A 19,162-nucleotide genomic window follows, 5' to 3' on the forward strand; every position below is an offset into this window, starting at 1 on the left:
AAGATTTTCAAAAAGACATTTGACATTCTCTATTATAACAGTGGATAAGAAAAATTTTTCAGTAGCAATTATTGGTATCTACATTCTAGTTATTTTTTCGAGATCAGCTAAAACACAGTACAACAGCAAGGATCAAAACATTTTACACTGTCTAATGTAAATGTTGACAGTACAAATCTATTAGAATGTAATCTAAAAGCTGCTTAGACAGACATAATGAAGTTACAAATCTGCCACAGACTAGAATTCATTCTGAGTCTGTCACCTGCATGGTTATACAGTTGTTAAAGGTAAAACTTGTTGAAAATAACCACCATAGGAGTACTAGTTCAGGCCATTTCAACTGTACTTGAAACAAACCTTGTACAAAGCACCACTGTAGTACATTACAATTTTCTGTCTTTTAGCGATAAGTAATTTTGTTAAAAGCTTTTTCATAAATGAGCCAGAACTCACATTGGCCCAAACCACATTTGATAAGAGTGGGCATAAATACAAAATACAATACTTTGCAGTACATGTGCAATGAACATGAAGGTTAAGCTGTAAAACTTCATTACATGTCCTCTTAAAGTTAATCTTAGTCATTATGGAGCCTGTGACATCATTAGCCACAAACAAAAGTTCCATAAAACAGGTAAGATTTTGTGTATTCTGTAATATCACTGGAGAGGCCTGGCTACTGGTGCCTAAAAAGGACATTGTCAAACTATTAGTCACACCTACCTGTCCTCCTCTTGCCATCATATGAACCCACAAAGTACTGGTAGGTCTTGATGAATGTTCTAAACATGATCTGCATTCTCCTGTGTATGCATATTTTGAATCTTTTTTTGCAAATACATAAACTGTATTGGTAGCCATCTTCTCTTGGGCAATAAGGACTTTCTCAGAGCCGTTGATAATGAAATAACCTCCTGGGTCCAAAGGACATTCATTCAATTCTACAATAAAATCAAAGTAAGATTTAAGTGGACACCATGTGTCACAAGGAATGCATTAGAAACATGGTATGGAAGCAAATATAATAAAACTTATTGGTGTTTATCAATACTTGTGTATGCCATACACAAACTTGATGCTTTTGAGTGTTTGAGGCAAACACAAGTCATTCAATCATGTGGTCAAGTTGGTAAAATTGAACAGGAACGCAGTGTTCTCCCTAGGCCCTTCAAGCATCACGTCTCCGTGACCCTTGCCTTGATCGCCGTGACGCTTGCTACAGTACGCAGCGAAACTTCCGTTCAGAAAGATGCGTTTCCAACGTGACTTTTTCACAACAATACTCAGTCTGAGACGCGTTTCAGACGCATCTCAGACGCGTCTAGGACGCGTCCAAAACGCGACTGTTATTCATATATGTAAATTGTATGCACCAGAGGTCATGCAAAAAAACGCACCGCTATCTTGTCTAAAGCATGCCAGTAAGTTGCACCAGAATTTTTTCAAGTGAGAGTTACCGTTTTTTTGACGCAGTCAAGAAAATATTCATCAACTTGTCAATTTCATTTGGTATCTCTAAATTGTCTCAATTTGGATTGACCCTTTGCCCGAAACCCTATCAAGTTTTACGGCCAACGTAGAGTTGCGTTGCCTTGGGGACACAGTGTCCCTCGTATAGACGTTGCTGAAAATTGTAGTCAACACTTTGCTAATTCCCATGCCAAAGTCCCTACGGACATCAGAAAACAATAAGTTATTTTTTGTGCTGCCAGGAAATTAGATGGGCATTTCACGGAAGTGGTAAACATTTTGCTATGCCAGAATTTGAAACACATCATGGGATATACTGTATCCTCAAACACATGCAATGTCATCGCCCCAGCCAGCGTAATTTCCACTCATACAGCAGCAGTTACAGAGGAACGGGATAGGTACATGTATAGAGATCAATAAAGACATGACTTTTACACCTCTCTGTCCTTGTCTAACGTAGCATTTCTACAACTGTTTCGATAAATAGCTGGGGATATTCATCGTCGTAATCCACGTGCCTCTTTACGGCGATAGCTTAGCGCTACCCGTTTTTGCGTAGGTCAGCGGAGCGGAGATTTGCTCTGGCTCGCAAGAATGGGGATATTGCGATTTGACGAAGTACACATGAAGCTATAGCCTATAGCACGTTTATAAAAACATCGTGTGGTCACTTAGAAATATACGTGGGACATTCGTTTTGCCAAATGCCAGTGAACAAGGAATGTGAACGGACAAAAGACAAAATTCTACAGTCTCTGTCTTGCGTAGTCTTTTCAGAATTGTTTCAGAGCCTGGTACGGCCGGGTCGCCGAGTCCACACCGCTGACATGTTACAAGTGAACCATTCACGTTCACAGACTTGTTACGAAACATCCGGCCTTGACTATCTTTCAGGAGGGACGTTCACTTTATCTCACAATAATAATTAAAGAATGAAATAATATGGACAAGGTCTGGTCTTTCCAAGTTTTAGTTTATAACTGATCAAAATCCTATGAATTGCATTTTCACTGCGATTTGTGGTTGAATTTCTTTGTGACTGGGCAACGACATTTTGAATACTCCTGCTTTTTACCACTTCGTGAAAATGGTATCGCCCATCCAACGCTACACGCAAATACGTACGATTATAGTGAACGCATATAAATCGACGGTCGCGGTCATGGGTTCAAGGACGTTCACATGGAGGCACCCTCATCGAGTCTGTCACGGATATTTTACTAGCTTTGAAAATTTACAAAAGCCAGTGTTCGAAATTCGTGGACATTGCAACCAACTAACAGGGCAGGTAACTTAAAAAAGTTGTGTTCCCGGGTAAAACTAACCCGTTCTGAGATAATTATACCTCGCAGGTCCAATGTAATAAAATTACAAAAACAAACAAAAGAAAAGTACCAGTGACAGACAGTGCTCTCCATGGGTTTTATGTTCTGTTTGAAAAATTACGAATTTTGGTTAAAAAAACAAAACAAGAACAATGAGCACCCAATAAATCCAAATGAATGTTGCCCCGTCAATTTATTACATTTTAAACCACGTGTCCTTTCTACACAGGTCTTGAACGGGAGCGCTAGCGACAAGGAAATGAGAACTTACATCTCAATAAAATTTGTTTTGAAAACCTGCAAATTGTATTTTGTCCTTTACTTTTTTCACGTACGACTTTGCTCCTAAAAGGCTAAATAGTTTAACGTGATGGTACGCTAGTTTGTGGTTATATGGGTCTGTACCGTAAGTCAACGGTAATAATGTTGTAGAAAAATGCAAGTGATTTCATTGGCTAAGTGATTTTGCTTAATTCCGTTTTATTTGTCAGTGGGAAAAGATCTGACTTATGTTTCCGAGGTAGCCGAATTGGCCCACTATCTTACCGAGGCTCGAAGGCCAAGTTTGTCTGTCCAGTGTCCGTTTTCAAAATTATCTGAGCGCTCACGCATGCACTGTGTTCAGCGAAGTAGTACACAGTGGGACTGAACTGGTCACTAAAACGCTGGAAATTCATTCTCTGTGTGGAACAAAGAGCTATTAAATAATTAAATTTCATATCTGACATGTCATTAAGTTGAAAATCCAATTCCGAAAATGAACAATAAATCGCGGAAGTATCGATACCGTCATCAACTTGCGCAACTTGGCAGATCGGGCATTTTGAAGCAAACATGGCTGCCACGCTTTTACAAGTAGAAGTATAGCTTATGTCTACCGGTATTTCCATGCCACTACGCAAGACGCCGCTGTGTAAAATACAATTCTCTGCCTTGGTGTATGATTATGATCGTGCTGCCGTAAGGTGGCTTTGTATCCGACCGGGGAAAGATGACGAGATACGACAGAAGTTTTACATTGTAATATTATAATCGAGGTACACCTCTACGAAGCACCGTCGCGTCTCTTTCCATGAGTTCTTGAAGGGACCGGTTGTCAATGTTAGTTCAAACCCAAGTAAAGAAATTCCATGGTGTGAGAAAGTCATGTCGATACGATGTGCAATGAAACTCCGGAAATAGATCTAAAGACTATATATCTGCGCCCCTGAAGAATGTATGATTGCGTCGTTGTGTGCATTGTTACATTGTATATACAAGTTGTGTATTCGTTTCGGGAATTGAAAACAAGACAGAAATATGATGTACGCGTCGACAAAGAGAGTTCAAGAAATATTCGTATTTATCAATGAATGTCCATGGCAGCTCATGAATGTAATGTACACTTATAAAAGTACATGAACATTTGTTCTCCCAATCAATCCAGTTGCGTAACAGCATGTACAATACTGCACATTACCAGTAGAATTACGACATTGTCTTTGCTGCACTTGGGTTACGTTTGCCGACAGTGACAAGGATAAGTTATCACTCTCAGAGTGTAAGAGCACTATGTCATTGTCACGTACTGTAAAGAGACAATGACATGATACATGTCAAGCAACTGACATGGCAACGCTTTAACAGTACATTCTTCTACAAAATTCAGAGTATGTTGCGTCACCACTGAAAGCGTTGTTGACCGCCAACACGAGATTACACATCCATCGAAATTGCCAGGGTTAAAATGGAAGAGCAAAGCGGCGTAAGCCTGCCTATGGTTGATTTCCGCCAAAGGTAAATTTCGTTTACGTTCACATTAAAATGAAATGCTTCTGTCATGATCTCAAACAATGGAAAAGAAAGAAGATTTAAAGCTCGTTTGCCGTGTCATTTTTAGCAGATTCATTTTAGAAGAAATATTTATCACTGCAGTTGTTTTCGAAATTACTTTAATCGACAATATTGCCACCTTGATGACAACGTCATGTGTTAGGTCATGCAGAGTCCAAAGGTCATCGTACATGTCGTGCATGGCGGCCATGCTTTTGCAATGACGATGCGATCTTCACTTTCTCGATATTTTCGCGGGTTATTTATCTTACCGTTTGCGCCAGTGTTTTCGACGTAACCGTATGACATGAATTGCATTTACAACTGTCGCGTTATTTTACTCAAATGAGAATGAAATCGTTGGGTTTTTAACAATACCGTAGCTGCTACGTGCTCTCTCCACATGGTGAAATGTGACTGCGAGACCGTATTTAGTATCAATTCGGCCCCTTGACCATTATCTGCTCGACAATATTATGCCACGAACGAGTAACAAATTACAACTGCGTAGACATGATTTTTTCGTAAAAACCATGAAGGTAGAAAGTGTATAATGTAATGTAAAAACGTACTCATCAACTAATCACTCTTTTTATTGCGTAGCGTTCATCTAACACACAACGAAACTTCGGAAAGATTATGAAGAAAGGAAAGACAAAAAATACAAGCTGGTTTTCGTAATTAATTTTATTCCCATGATAGCTGTCATTTCTTGGTCTTTTCATCCTATGCCTGTGTGAAAAGGGCGCACGTGGTTAAAACAATAACACAGTGATTGACTAATAACGTATTTAATAAAAGTTTGTTGCCAGACTCCGAACTCGCATTTGTACTTGTCACTTCATTCAGAATTTAGTACAACGCAACCCTGAAATTGCCGAGCCATTCCCTCTTTATTTGGAAGTTCCTTTATAAAACTTTAAATGTTTATTTGGTATTCTGTGTTTCCAATGGTCTTCATTTCCCTGGTATTGCAAATAATGACGATGAAGACGTAAAATGTCGTTTGCGGACATGACATGCTCATCGAAATAGCAGGAAAGCTGCTGCCTATGGTTGATTTCCGCCAGAGCAGAGGTAAATTTCGATTGAGTTCAAACATGAATTCCATTCACAACTGTCGAGTTATTTTACTCAAATGGGAATTAAATCGTTACGTTTTTAACAATAACTGATACGTGCTACCTCTCCAAACGGTGCGGAATAAATGTGAGACCGTATTGAGTATCGACTCAGCCCCTTGACTATCACCTGCTCGACAATTATGCCGCGAACGAGTAACAAATTACAACTGCGTGGACATGATTTTTCGTAACAACGTACTCATCACCTAATCACTCTGTTTTATTGCGTGGCTTTCATCTAACGTGTAACGTGACTTCGCAAAGATTATGAAAAAAAGGAAAAGACGAAAAATACAAGATCTGGATTTTCGTAATAAATTTTATTTCCTATGCGGGCTGTCGTTTCTTGGTGTTTTTTAATCCTATGCCTGTGTAAAATGGACGCAAGGGTTAAACAGTAATACAGTAATTAGGCAATAATATATATGCATACAGTGTAATAAAAAGCTCGCAGACACATGAATGAAGTGTTCATTTTGTCAACATACCACGACTGTACATACATTTACTACTAGTAATTTCGGTATTTCGATATTCAAAATATTTCAGAAGGAAAGATTTTGATTTCATGTACTATCAATTACTTCTTGGCATCGGTCCAGGCCATTCGATAATGACTTTCTCATGGACATGCATAGAGAACAACGCATGGTCAACTCGATATCGGTAATGCAATGAGTTTAGCTGGGTGGTTTTGGAGCAACAACATATAATCAATCGGTCTTTTCTCTAAATGTTTGCACTATAAAACATCGACTAGGCAAAAAGTTGCTAGATTAGACAACATTTTATCATAGTAGACGAAAGGAATTGGAGCGTCTGGAACGTGACAAAAACGCGACGTAGTGGAGTGTTGTATTTACATAACAAAGGCCACTCATGACCTTCTTTCCATTGTGAGATAATGAGCTGGAAGAGTCGTGTTTTAGACGCGTCTTAGACGCGTCTTAGACGCGTCTCGCACGCGTCTTGAACGCGTCTAATCGCCGTCAAAAACCCGCCGAGTCTGAACGCAAGTTTCGTTATGTACTGTACAATGCCGTGACGCTTCAGATTTTCCCGACACCCTTGATTGACAGCCCCACTGGACAGCTCAGTGTATTCATTGGCATGGGACATCTGCCAAAACTAGCCTTATCAACATGGTTTTTAGTCCTGAATAGACTTTTTTGTGTCGATTGACGAGTTTACATTAATCAATTGACACGTACATACGTGTTGAAAAACACCGGCCGAGCGGCACATCGGTGGCCGCAACTTTGGTCATGTTGATCGAGCACCATGTCAATCGCCGTTTATCAAGTTATGTGGGGGGATTACAGTGACGTCGACGCTGTGAAAATTCTGTCGAAGCTATCGGTCAAAATTGCGACCCTCAAAAAAGGTTTATAAGGCGTCTTTACCTGATGACGGTTAGTCTACATGAAATCTCTATGGCAGTATTACAAATGTGCATTTGTATTTTAATTATTTTTCTGTTCTTGTTGTTGAGACAAACGGTGAATTTATCAGAGCAGGAGAACGGTAGAGTTCGTGGGCTGCACACGTTACATGTGCGTCATATTACACTACACTGACTTGACCTAGTTTCTCGATGTTGGGGTCACTGTCATTTTATAAGTTTTTGGGCTAATCGTGCAATCGTTCTATTGCATTCTTGTCATCTTTTTTTATTTCGCACAAAGTTTTTAAAAATATGAGTTTGGATTAACTTTTTGTTTGCGAAATGTCTACAGTGCCATGTGACGTAAACAGGTCAGGCGATTTCCAAGATGGCGGTCGATGTGTGGGCTTTGAGCATTTCGCGCTGTTTTCAAGTTCAGGTCTCGTTTCAGGTTCACTAAGGAGGCAAGTTACTAAAACAACAGGGGTTTCATAAATTTTGGTGACGACCATTCGTGTAAATACGTCTGAATTTTCTGTTATGGTAAACCGTAACAGTCCCTCTATTCATTGGGACCAAGACCGTAATGTGTTTATGTGCTCAAAAACTCACTGGGGTACACAGCCCTGTGATTGTGTGGCTTCGTTGCTCTGTATAATTTCGTAAACAAGTGACGCCATGTTTCATCGCAAATGTTTCTCCATGCAATGAGAGAACGAGTTGGATTTTTACAACTGAAGTTGGACTGCTGCAGAAAATCATTAATGAAAGTGTAACATGATTCCTTATAATGCTTTTGATGACCTTGAACTTCTTAAGTTACAAACATTTGTCTCTTCAGTCAACTTATTCAACAGAACTTACTTACAATGTTAATTTGAAAGTTAAAATATGCTTGGTTAATAGGATGAAAATACTGATATTAAAAGATAACCTGCTCAAGATTCTTTATAACCTGACAGATATGCTGTTTTTTTATGACGTAAATCTTGATTTAAGCAAGTCTTGTTTACTTTAATTAGAATGTAATTAACTCTCGTTTATTTGCTATTATACTTTATAGACTAATATAGTCTCATGAAATATGCAAATCTGTATTTTTACGGAATTTTTTTCCCTTTTTGGTCAGGCCATCCTGAAATGAGCTATCAAAGATATCCACCTTCTTCATCAATACATGTGTCACAAAAGGTTATTCTCTACATAACACAGCAGAGCTCTGTCAACTGTTGAGTCGCTTGTTTTTAGTCCCCACGGACACCGTCCGGGGGGACTTATAGGTTTGGTCATGTCCGTGCGTGTGTGCGTGCGTGCGTGCGTGCGTCCGTGCGTCCGTGCGTCCGTTCACGCAGATATCTCAGAGATGCCTGGAGCGATTTCATTCAAACTTGGTACAAGGATTAATTCATATGTCATACAGATGCACGTTGATTTGTTTTGTGATACGATCCAATATGGCTGCCAGGCGGCCATTTTTATTACGATTTTTTCATGTACAGAGCCATAACTTAGGCATGTTTCAACTGATTTTATTCAAAGTTGGTACAAGGACATTGACCAATGTCATAGATATGCACGTCAATTTTTTTGTGATACGATCCAATATGGCCGCTATGGCCGCCATGCGGCCATTTTGTTACGATTTTTTCATATACAGAGCCATAACTCAGGCATGTTTCAACAGATTTTATTCAAAGTTGGTACAAGGACATTGACCTATGTCATAGCTATGCACATCAATTTGTTTTGTGATACGATCCAATATGGCCGCTGTGCGGCCATTTTGTTACGATTTTTTCATGTACAGAGCCATAACTCAGGCGTAACTCAACCGATTTTATTCAAACTTGGTACAAGGACATTGACCTATGTCATGCACATGCACATTGATTTGTTTTGTGATATGATCCAATATGGCCGCCGTGTGACCATTTTATTACGATTTTTTCATGTCTAGAACCATAACTCAGACATGTATCAAGCGAATTTATTCAAAGTTGATACAAGGAGATTGACCAATGTCATACATATGCACATTAATTTGTTTTGTGATACGATCCAATATGGCTGCTGTACGGCCATTTTCTTATGATTTTTTCATGTACAAGCCATAACTCAGGCATATCTCAACCAATTTTAATCAAATTTTGCTACAAGGACATTAACCTATGTCATACATATGCACATTTATTTGTTTTGTGATATGATCCAATATGGCCACCGTGTGGCCATTTTATTATGATTTTTTCATGTCCTGAACTACAACTCAGACATGTATCAAGCGAATTCATTCAAAAGTATTTTTATCACAGACCTAATGAAGAGGACTCTATCCTCTCTGAGGACCTGTAATCAAAGTACCCATTAACAAGTGGGGACTGTGTCATCAACGATGACTTGTTTTTTCAAAACCGCTGGTCAGACAGCTTTAATATTTGATTTACATGTCCCTAGGATGACCTTAGTGAGATCATTTCATACAGTCAGCAGGGCATGAGATTTAAAAAGCGCTGGTGAGCTGAAAATCACTCTCCTAAAATTATCTGCGGGAGTGTTACGAGAGTGATAAAACTACTCCCCTGAAATGCATAGGGAGAGTGAAGCAAATAAAAAGAATTATGAATCGTTAATTGTGTCTTGTGCATTCTAATTGAGAATATCTATTTTTACTTTTTTTTCTTATTTTTTGTTTTTGTTATATTTGTTTGTTATAGGAACTTAATGTAAGTATTATTATAGTAAGAACCAGTATCGGCAATACAGTCCTAATCACTGGACAAGTCACAAAATACAGACAACTTGCTGTGCTATGATATACCGGTAACACTATCGATATAGCACTCTGTAATTAACATTATTTATAACCACCTCTTAGCTAATTACAATCTACGATGATCATTTTCTGTTGACAAAATAATTTTTTCTTTTCATCGCTTCAGAAGTTTTACATACTTCACAATTTTCTCTTGTTGCACAGAACGTCTACTTTTGAAGTTCGATATCGCGATGCTCTTTTGTTTGCAAGGCTGGTTTTCGCCCGAGTGCTCATGGGTTGAATGAGATTAACAATGGCCGCGCGGATACGAACGCTTCCCTCGCATAGAGAGAGAAAAACTAGGCTTTGGCTAAGTTTATAAGCGCGGCTGAGCACATCGTGTACCTAGGCGAGGTGGGTGTGCTCGAAAACGAAGATCAGTGCAAGTTTTGGATTCAAAATCGGCTGTTTTCGGCGGAGAAACTGCGCGCCGTATTTCCGAGGAGGTTTTCATAGTACGCATAATATGAGAGCGGCGATCGTGCATCAACGTCTTCAAATATTTCTCCAAACTGCATATTCAATTCTTGTCGAAATCTCTGTGCTCCTAATTCATCGAGAATACGGTTCTTCCTAATTATGAAGTCAGCTAAACGCTTTTCAAGAAAATAAGTACGAACAAATGAGGGAGGATCCAGGAGGATCGCAAAATTCGTGTTGAATGAATTGCCTGTAATGATCTATGGGAGCGCCCGCTCCGGACAGATGCCAGGCTTACGTTCAATATAGTCCTGGTTGCGTACTCTGTACAGACATCGCATACAAAAGCAACACAATTTGATGAGTTTTACTAGCCACGGCCACGGCTAATCCCCTGTAGGGACCGTGTATAGCAAAGCTTAGAAATAGAAGACACGGTATTGGCACACGTACGCATGGCCTTTGTTTCTCTTGTTCATATGTTCGCTACAATTTAATTAATTTTTACAAAAAAGAAGCTGAAAGTCTGCAGGCTGTAGCCTGTCATTCCGATGATGAACACGTGCTCAGACGCCAGTTTTTTTGTAGTGCATTCATTCTGTGAACATGTCGCAGTCCCGTCCAAGTTGCCACGCGAGCGGAAAATCGTTCGCGTGGATTTTGATTTGCGCGAGCGCTAGGCGAGCGGAGCGATCGCTCGCCTCAAATCTCATGCCCTGAGACAGGAAACATTAATTTTGTATCCATGTCTATAGTAGCTACAGGGACTTTGGCCCTATGTTTTTTAAATGCCAAATATGATATTCTTGAAGTCGTCCATGGTCCAAATGCAAAAGATTGAGAATTGCTGCACATTTTACATGTGTATTTGTGGTAGATACATGTACATGCTCAACTGTAAATTAGTATTTGTTCAAATGAAGTCAGGGTTACTAAAAAGCTACTGAGCAACAAAAGTGAAAACTTTGTGAATAAACATTGGTCAGGTTATCTTTGCAAGGCAGCTAACATACCATATTGTACAAAAAGTGTTGCATGGGAGTGGCTATGAGTGAATCTAAAAGAAGTTATGGTGTACAGATCTTGTATACAACCAGTCTTTCATTTTCAAGATGCAGGACAATATAAGTGTCATCTGTATAGTCAGTGAACTTTGGTGCTTAATCCAACAATGTCAGGTTATTATTTACAAACTCTCACAACTGTGGATGTAAATATGACAATTTTATGTGGAAAAAATGTTCCAACTTTGATTTGAAAGGATTTTTTCCATTGTCATATTGTATATTTATGGAATTGCTTGTCTGTGTAAGTCTAGTAATGGCTTCTACACAAATCCCTGGTTTGATGCTTCAGGTTTCTCTCTATGTTTGTATTTGGAAATTTCCTCATTTGTCTATGTCACTGCAATGCTTGTTTAACTTGGTGGCAACTAGTTTGGGACATACCATTATCATGTAGGTGTGGCAGCTTCAGTAACAGTGGAAGGTGAGAAATGCCTATTATTACATCTTACCTTAGTCTTCGATTGTGCAACTATAGACCATAGAGAGACCAAATATTGCCTACATATGATTAATTTTATGCATCACAATGTTATAAGAGACACGTTTAGTTTGGTATGGCTGATTTTATCACTAGGTATGATGTACAAGCCTAGGTTGCATGGTGTTGTATAAGTGTATGTGATTAACAGTTGCAAGCTGCCAACCATTTCATCCTTCAATGGACATACGGTATATCAAAATTTGTTCAAATGCACTTGACAATGAATATCACAAGCTAAGGTAAATAGAAGCGTGTTGAATATCATGTTTACACTCATTCTGGCTTGCCACATGTAACCAAATGTGAGCAAAGTGTCATTGATGCTATTTTTAGCTACTATAGACTATAGTCTATAGAAGCTATTGGGATGGGTATCCGTCCGTCGTCAGTCTGTATGTATGTATGTATGTATGTATGTATGTATGTATGTATGTATGTATGTATGTATGTATGTATGTATGTATGTCCGTTTGTGAGGCGTCCGTCCACTCAAATATCTTGAGAACCGCAGTACTTATTGATTTGATATTTGTTGTGTAGATGAAAAATATGATTTTGAGAAACTTTTTTTTTAATTTTTTGATATTGATGAAAATAGGCAAATTAATGCCAAAAAAGGCATTTTTGGTAAAAAATCTTCTTCTTCATAACCGCTGGTCAGACAGCTTTGTTATTTGGTATACAGGTCCCTAGGGATAACCCAACTTAGATTTGTTCAAATTGTGATGAAATATGCAAATGTGTATTTTTAAGGAATTTGTCATTTTTGGTCAAAATTTGACTTACATTGTATGTAATTCTTGTACTGTATAAACCCTATCAATTCACCAGGAATAAAATAATTAATATGATTTTAAATAATTGAATTAATTAGGAATTCATCAAAACCAAAATAATTTTAGTGTGGAATTATCAGAAAGTTCAACTTTTTTGACAGTTCATAGTGGAAGTGCTTACCATCTTGGAGGATTAAAACATGTAAAGGCAACTTTCCTGAATCCCAACTTTGATATATTCTGAACCACCATTTATGTTATCTAAAAGAAATTGCTCATAATAGTTTGTCATGATAGGGTGGTCAAATAAATAGAGACAGAGAAAGTTCTAATTTCCATTTATGGTTGACTTGGTAAGGATAAAATAAGATTACTTTTTGAGGAAAAAAATAGAGTGGTCAATTAAAAGAGTGGTCAAAGTGATAGGGTTTTTATGGTAAAGCTGGGCTGTAAGATTCCTCATGTGCTATTTATAGCAATTATGCAATCTGTTTAACCAGTGCAATGAAATTGTAACATGATTCCTTATAATTCTTTTGATGACCTTGAACTTCTTAAGTTTCAAACATTTGTCTCTTCAGTGTGCTTTCTCTTAGTACGTACAGTCTCAACTTATTCAACAGAACTTACTTACAACGTAATTTGAAAGTTAAAATGTGCTTGGTTAGTAGGATGAAAATACTGATATTAAAAGATAACCAGCTCAAGATTCTTTATAACCTGACAGATATGCTGTTTTTTTATGATTGACGTAAATATTGATTTAAGCAAGTCTTGTTTACTTTAATTAGAATGTAATTAACTCTCGTTTATTTGTTATTATAGACTAATATAGTCTGATAAAATATACAAATCTGTATTTTTACGGAATTTTTTTCCATTTTTTGTTGGTCAGGCCATCCTGAAATGAGCTATCAAAGATATCCACCTTCTTCATCAATACATGTGTCACAAAAGGTTATTCTCTACATAACACAGCAGAGCTCTGTAAACTGTTGAGTCGCTTCTTTTTTCAAAACTGCTGGTCAGACAGCTTTAATATTTGATTTACATGTCCTAGGATGACCTTAGTGATATAATTTCATACAGTCAGGAAATACTTAATTTTGTATCCATGTCTATAGTAGCTTCAGGGACTTTGGCCCTATGTTTTTAGCTCTGCTGTCAGCAACACGGAGATTATCAAATAGGTTGATTTTCCATCGTCGTCGTCTGTTGTCCGTCAACAATTGCCTTCTCCTCTGAAACCGCAAGTCCAATTGCTTTAAAATTTTATATGCAGTTCACTTAGGGTGACCTTACTTAAGGTTGTTCAAATCGTGGTGAAATTTGTATATTTTTGTTTGTTGGGCATTTTTTGCTTTTTTTGGTAAAAAAATCATCTCTTAAACCGCTTGTCCGATTGCTTTGAAAGTTAATGTGCAGTTTATTTAGGATGACTTCAGTTAGATTAGTTCAAATCTTGGTGAAATTTGCATATTAGTATTTTTGAGACAATTTTTGTCATTTTTGGTAAAAAATCTTTAAAAATCTTCTTCAAAAGTACTAGTCAGATTGCTTTGATATTTGGTACATAGGTCCCAAGGAATGATCTATTATAGATTTGTTCAAATTTTGCAGAAATATGCAAATTTGCATTTTTAAGGCAATTTTTGGTCATAAAAATTGTTTCTCAAAATTTGCAAGTTGATAGCTTTGATATTTGGTATACAGGTTCCAAGGGATTATTAGTCCCCACGGACACCGTCCGGGGGGACTTATAGGTTTGGTCATGTCCGTGCGTGCGTGCGTGCGTGCGTGCGTGCGTGTGTGCGTGCGTCCGTCCGTTCACACAGATATCTCAGAGATGCAAGAAGCGATTTCATTCAAACTTGGTACAAGGATTACTTCATATGTCATACAGATGCACGTCGATTTGTTTTGGGATACGATCCAATATGGCCGCCAGGCGGCCATTTTATTACGATTTTTTCATGTACAGAGCCATAACTCAGACATGTTTCAACCAATTTTATTCAAAGTTGGTACAAGGACATTGACCAATGTCATAGATATGCACGTCAATTTTCTTTGTGATACGATCCAATATGGCCGCCAGGCGGCCATTTTATTATGATTTTTTCATGTACAGAGCCGTAACTCAGACATGTTTCAAGTGATTTTATTCAAAGTTGGTACAAAGACATTGACCAATGTCATAGATATGCACGTCAATTTTTTTTGTGATACGATCCAATATGGCCGCCAGGCGGCCATTTTATTATGATTTTTTCATGTACAGAGCCACAACTCAGACATGTTTCAACCGATTTTATTCAACATTGCTACAAGGACATTGACCAATTTCATAGATATGCACGTCGATTTGTTTTGTGATACAATCCAATATGGCCGCTAGGCGGCCATTTTATTACAATTTTTTCATATACAGAGGCATAACTCAGGCATATCTCAACCGATTTTATTCAAAGTTGGTACAAGGACATTGACCAATGTCATAGATATGCACGTCAATTTGTTTTGTGATACGATCCAATATGGCTGCTGTGTGGTCATTTTGTTACGATTTTTTCATATACAGAGGCATAACTCAGGCATATCTCAACTGATTTTATTCAAAGTTGGTACAAGGACATTGACCTATGTCATACATATGTACATCGATTTTTTATGTGATACGATCCAATATGGTTGCTAGGCAGCCATTTTATTACGATGTTTTCATGTACAGAGCCATAACTCAGACATATTTCCACCAGTATCATTCAAAGTTGACATTGACCTATTTCATACATATGCTCGTCAATTTGTTTCACGTCATGTAGCAGTAACATGTCAATTATTGAAGTTTCGTAAGTAGGCTGATATGTCAAGAAATATGTACTGCATCAAATTCATGAAACTTTATACAGATGTTAACCGATGTTAAGCTTACATTGCTTTAACATTGAAAAAGACATTTATCAGTGTCATTTTAATTAATTTGTAATTGCATAAGTAATGAACTTTCCTAATTAGGGTGATATAGCCACAAATTAATACAACGTCAAATGTGATGAAACTTGATACAGATGTTGATCTCATAGTGTTGTAAATACTGCATCAAACTTTATGAAATATGGTACCAGTGATAATCTGTTAAGTGTTAGAATTGTATGCAAAAATGTTTTGCAACATCCTGTTGATTAATTCCTAGTTGACTCATTTTATGAACTTTAGGATGGTGGCCTACATTGGTTTTATGTTTTCATCACCATGGAACTCATTCTTGGCCATTGAGCGCCATCTGTATCAAAGTATTTTTATCACAGACCTAATTAATGAAGAGGACTCTATCCTCTCTGAGGACATGTAATCAAAGTACCCATTATTAACAAGTGGGGATTGTGTCATCAACGATGATTGTTTTAATATATAATATATTGAAATTATGGTGAAATCTGTAAGTTTTATTTTTGGGGGCAAATTTTAGGTCACATTTGGTTATATAAATGTGAGTTTATCGTATAGACTGAAGTCGATGGCGTCTGTATGTATGTGTGTATGTATGTATGTATGTATGAAGGTATGTACGTACAGTATGTCCGTCAACATCAAAAACACGCAAACTGCTGCACGTTTCAGCTTGATATTTGGTGTGTGGATGCATCCTGGGCTATTGATGGGATTTTGTTCAAATGAAGTCTGCATTGCCAAAATTATGCAAATGAGCTTACAAAATGTGAAAATGGTCAAGAATTAATATCTCGAGAACCGCTGTTTTGATTGCTTTGAAAATTTGTGTGCAAGTACCTTAGGTTAACCTTATACAGTTTTATGAATTTTGTGAAGATATCCTTAATTTTGTATTTTTGCTGAATTTTTTTGTGATTTTTCTCATTTTCAGTAAAACTTCTTCTTCTCTGAAACTGCCGGCCAATTGCTCTCAAATTTGGGTTGTCTCTTTGCAAGGGTGTTACTCTTCTAATTTGTTGAAATTATGACAAAATTGGGACAATTACTATTTTTGAGCAATTTGTCATTTTTGGTCAAAAAATCCTAAACAGTGTTTCCTTTTTAAAACCCCTGGACAGACAGCTTTAATATTTGGTACACAGACGTACAAAGATGACAATAGTTAGATATGTGGAAATTATCCTGAAATATAAAAAATTGTATCTTTAAGACAATATTGTCATTCTAGGTCAAGAAAACTTGTTCTCAAATTACTTGTTTGGTAGCTTTGTAATTTGGTATAAAGTCCCTTGTTTGATAGCTTTGTAATTGGTTTCAAGTCCCGAAAGATGTTATTAGATAAATTTTATGCTCAAAGTGTTGGGAAACCCCAAAATTTGTATATGGTAGGTAATTTTTGCTTACGTGTTGACACACGTGAGCATATGCCGCAGCGATGTCTGTCTGTATGTCTGTCTGTCTGTCTGTGTATTCAAAATCTCAAAAACGGCTCATCAGATCAGAATCAAATCCGCCACATAGATTCAGTATGCAAATGGCAAGAACTGATTAGTTTTGGTGGGTGTGGCTTGCTTACTTTTGCTCATTTGCATAATTAATGATTTTAGAAAAAACTGATATATATTGACAACGACTGCACACAATTTGATGAGACTCGCTACAAATGTTGATCACAGCAAGATAAATCAGCTGTGAAAGATATTAAGGGGTGACATAAAAGATGACAAACTTGTTATGTATATTGAAGATACTATGATTTAACATTATTGAAAGTCATTACGCATTTGTACTTCATCAAACTCTTAATTTGCATATTTAATGAACTTTAGAAATTAGGGATATTTATTTGAATTGACTTGACCAAAATTGATGAAACTTGCTATGTACATTATAAAAGATACTATGATCTAATATTTTTGAAAGTCATTAAGCATTTTTACTTCAGCCAAATACTTATTTGCATATTTAATAAACTTTCCTAATTAGATATATATATCTGAATTGACTTGACCAAAGTTGATGAAACTTGCTATGTACATTGAAGATGCTATGATATAACATTATTGAAAATCATTAAGCAGTTTTACTTCAGCCAATTCCCTATTTACATATTTAATGAACTTCATTAATTAGGGATATATATCTGAATTGACTCGACTGAGGTTGATGAATCTTGCTACATATATTGAAGATACTATAAAACAACATTATTGAAAGTCATTAAACTTTTTTACTTCAGCCTATTCCTAATTTTCATATTTAATGAACTTTCCTAATTAGGGATATTTATCTGTATGGACTAGACCAAATGTGATGAAACTTGGTATGTACATTAAAGATAGTATGATACAACATTGAAAGTCATTAAGAATTTTTATTTTAGCCTATTCCTTATTTGCAAATGTTATGAACTTTCCTAATTAAGGATATTTAACTGTCTTGACTAGACCAAAGTTGACGATTTGCTTTGTACATTAAAGATATTATGATACGAGATTATTGAAAGTCATTTAACATTTTTACTTCAGCCAGTTCCTAATTTGCATTTTAATGAGAAAATTTCAGTCAATTCCTAATTTGCATATTTTAATGAACTTTCCTGATTGGGGATATACACTTGGCTTTAGAATCAATCTGTGGTGAATATTATTCATTATGTTGATCATAACTCTTTCAATGAAGTTGCAAACATGTGGCGAAGGTTCAAATTTATACATAACTGCAATATATAATGAAACACGTGAGCATGTTAAGTTCATATCTGGTCTCAGTTTGTGACCTCAAATGACCTACACCAACCCAGGATATGTTGTGAGACAATTTTGAAGGCTGTGAACATAATTTTGTCATATTTGGTATCAATTTGTAGGAAAATTTGATCCAGAAAACAAAGCTGAGGTGATTTTTTTCATTTTGGACCAATTTTCGCAACTTTTCTATGTAAAGACATACAAGCACTGATGAGAAATTTGGATCCAGGATAATTCCAGAAGTTCTAATCACGGCCCACAGTGGAAGGCATTTAACTATCTGTTACTACCTTAAGTGCTGTTTACATTAGAATGATAACACTCATGGCATTAATTAAAAAAATCTCCAAGGTTGTAAATGTACTTCCTGTCATTTGGTCTTATGTAATACCAAGAGGTGGAACATTTGATATTCAGGAGGGGGTAGGGTCTAGAAGATTGATGATGTAGCATTACTTTTTTACCAGATCCCTTGTACATTTTTTGCCCACTCCCACCTTTTCTTTTTATCAAGCCTTCTCTGTCTGTTTTTGTTGTTGACATTTGCTTATGTATTTAGGATCTGCTTGTCCCATTGCTATAGAAGTTGATATGCATGTTCCTAACGGTGACCTCCAGTACCTAAGTTGGAGACCTTATTTGCTTTTGTCATTCTTGTTTTTCCTGGTTTAAATATTTCTTGAATGGACCAATTCAAACCGAATGTGAGCACATAGTGTCCTTGACGGTATTTTTGCCATTTTTGGTCAGAAAATTTCATTCTCAAAAAACTTCTCA

General features: G+C 36.9%; 1 protein-coding gene and 1 long non-coding RNA gene across 3 annotated transcripts in view; one reads left to right on the top strand and one right to left on the bottom strand.

The window, feature by feature from the left end:
* LOC139120884 (uncharacterized) overlaps nucleotides 1-16,033 on the top strand; it is a 466,659-nt gene extending 450,626 nt beyond the window's left edge. Inside the window, exon 3 of the long non-coding RNA XR_011549163.1 lies at nucleotides 15,824-16,033. This is a non-coding gene — a long non-coding RNA (uncharacterized lncRNA). The remainder of the gene's footprint in view (nucleotides 1-15,823) is intronic.
* LOC139120881 (DNA-directed RNA polymerase II subunit RPB2) overlaps nucleotides 1-19,162 on the bottom strand; it is a 412,063-nt gene that overhangs the window by 304,210 nt on the left and 88,691 nt on the right. For both annotated transcript variants that reach the window (XM_070685501.1, XM_070685502.1), the window contains exon 5: nucleotides 727-944. In XM_070685501.1, coding sequence (XP_070541602.1) covers nucleotides 727-944 — 218 coding nt within the window. The remainder of the gene's footprint in view (nucleotides 1-726; nucleotides 945-19,162) is intronic.

This window comes from Ptychodera flava, chromosome 20, assembly GCF_041260155.1.
Source record: "Ptychodera flava strain L36383 chromosome 20, AS_Pfla_20210202, whole genome shotgun sequence".
Classification (NCBI taxonomy): Eukaryota; Metazoa; Hemichordata; class Enteropneusta; family Ptychoderidae; genus Ptychodera; species Ptychodera flava.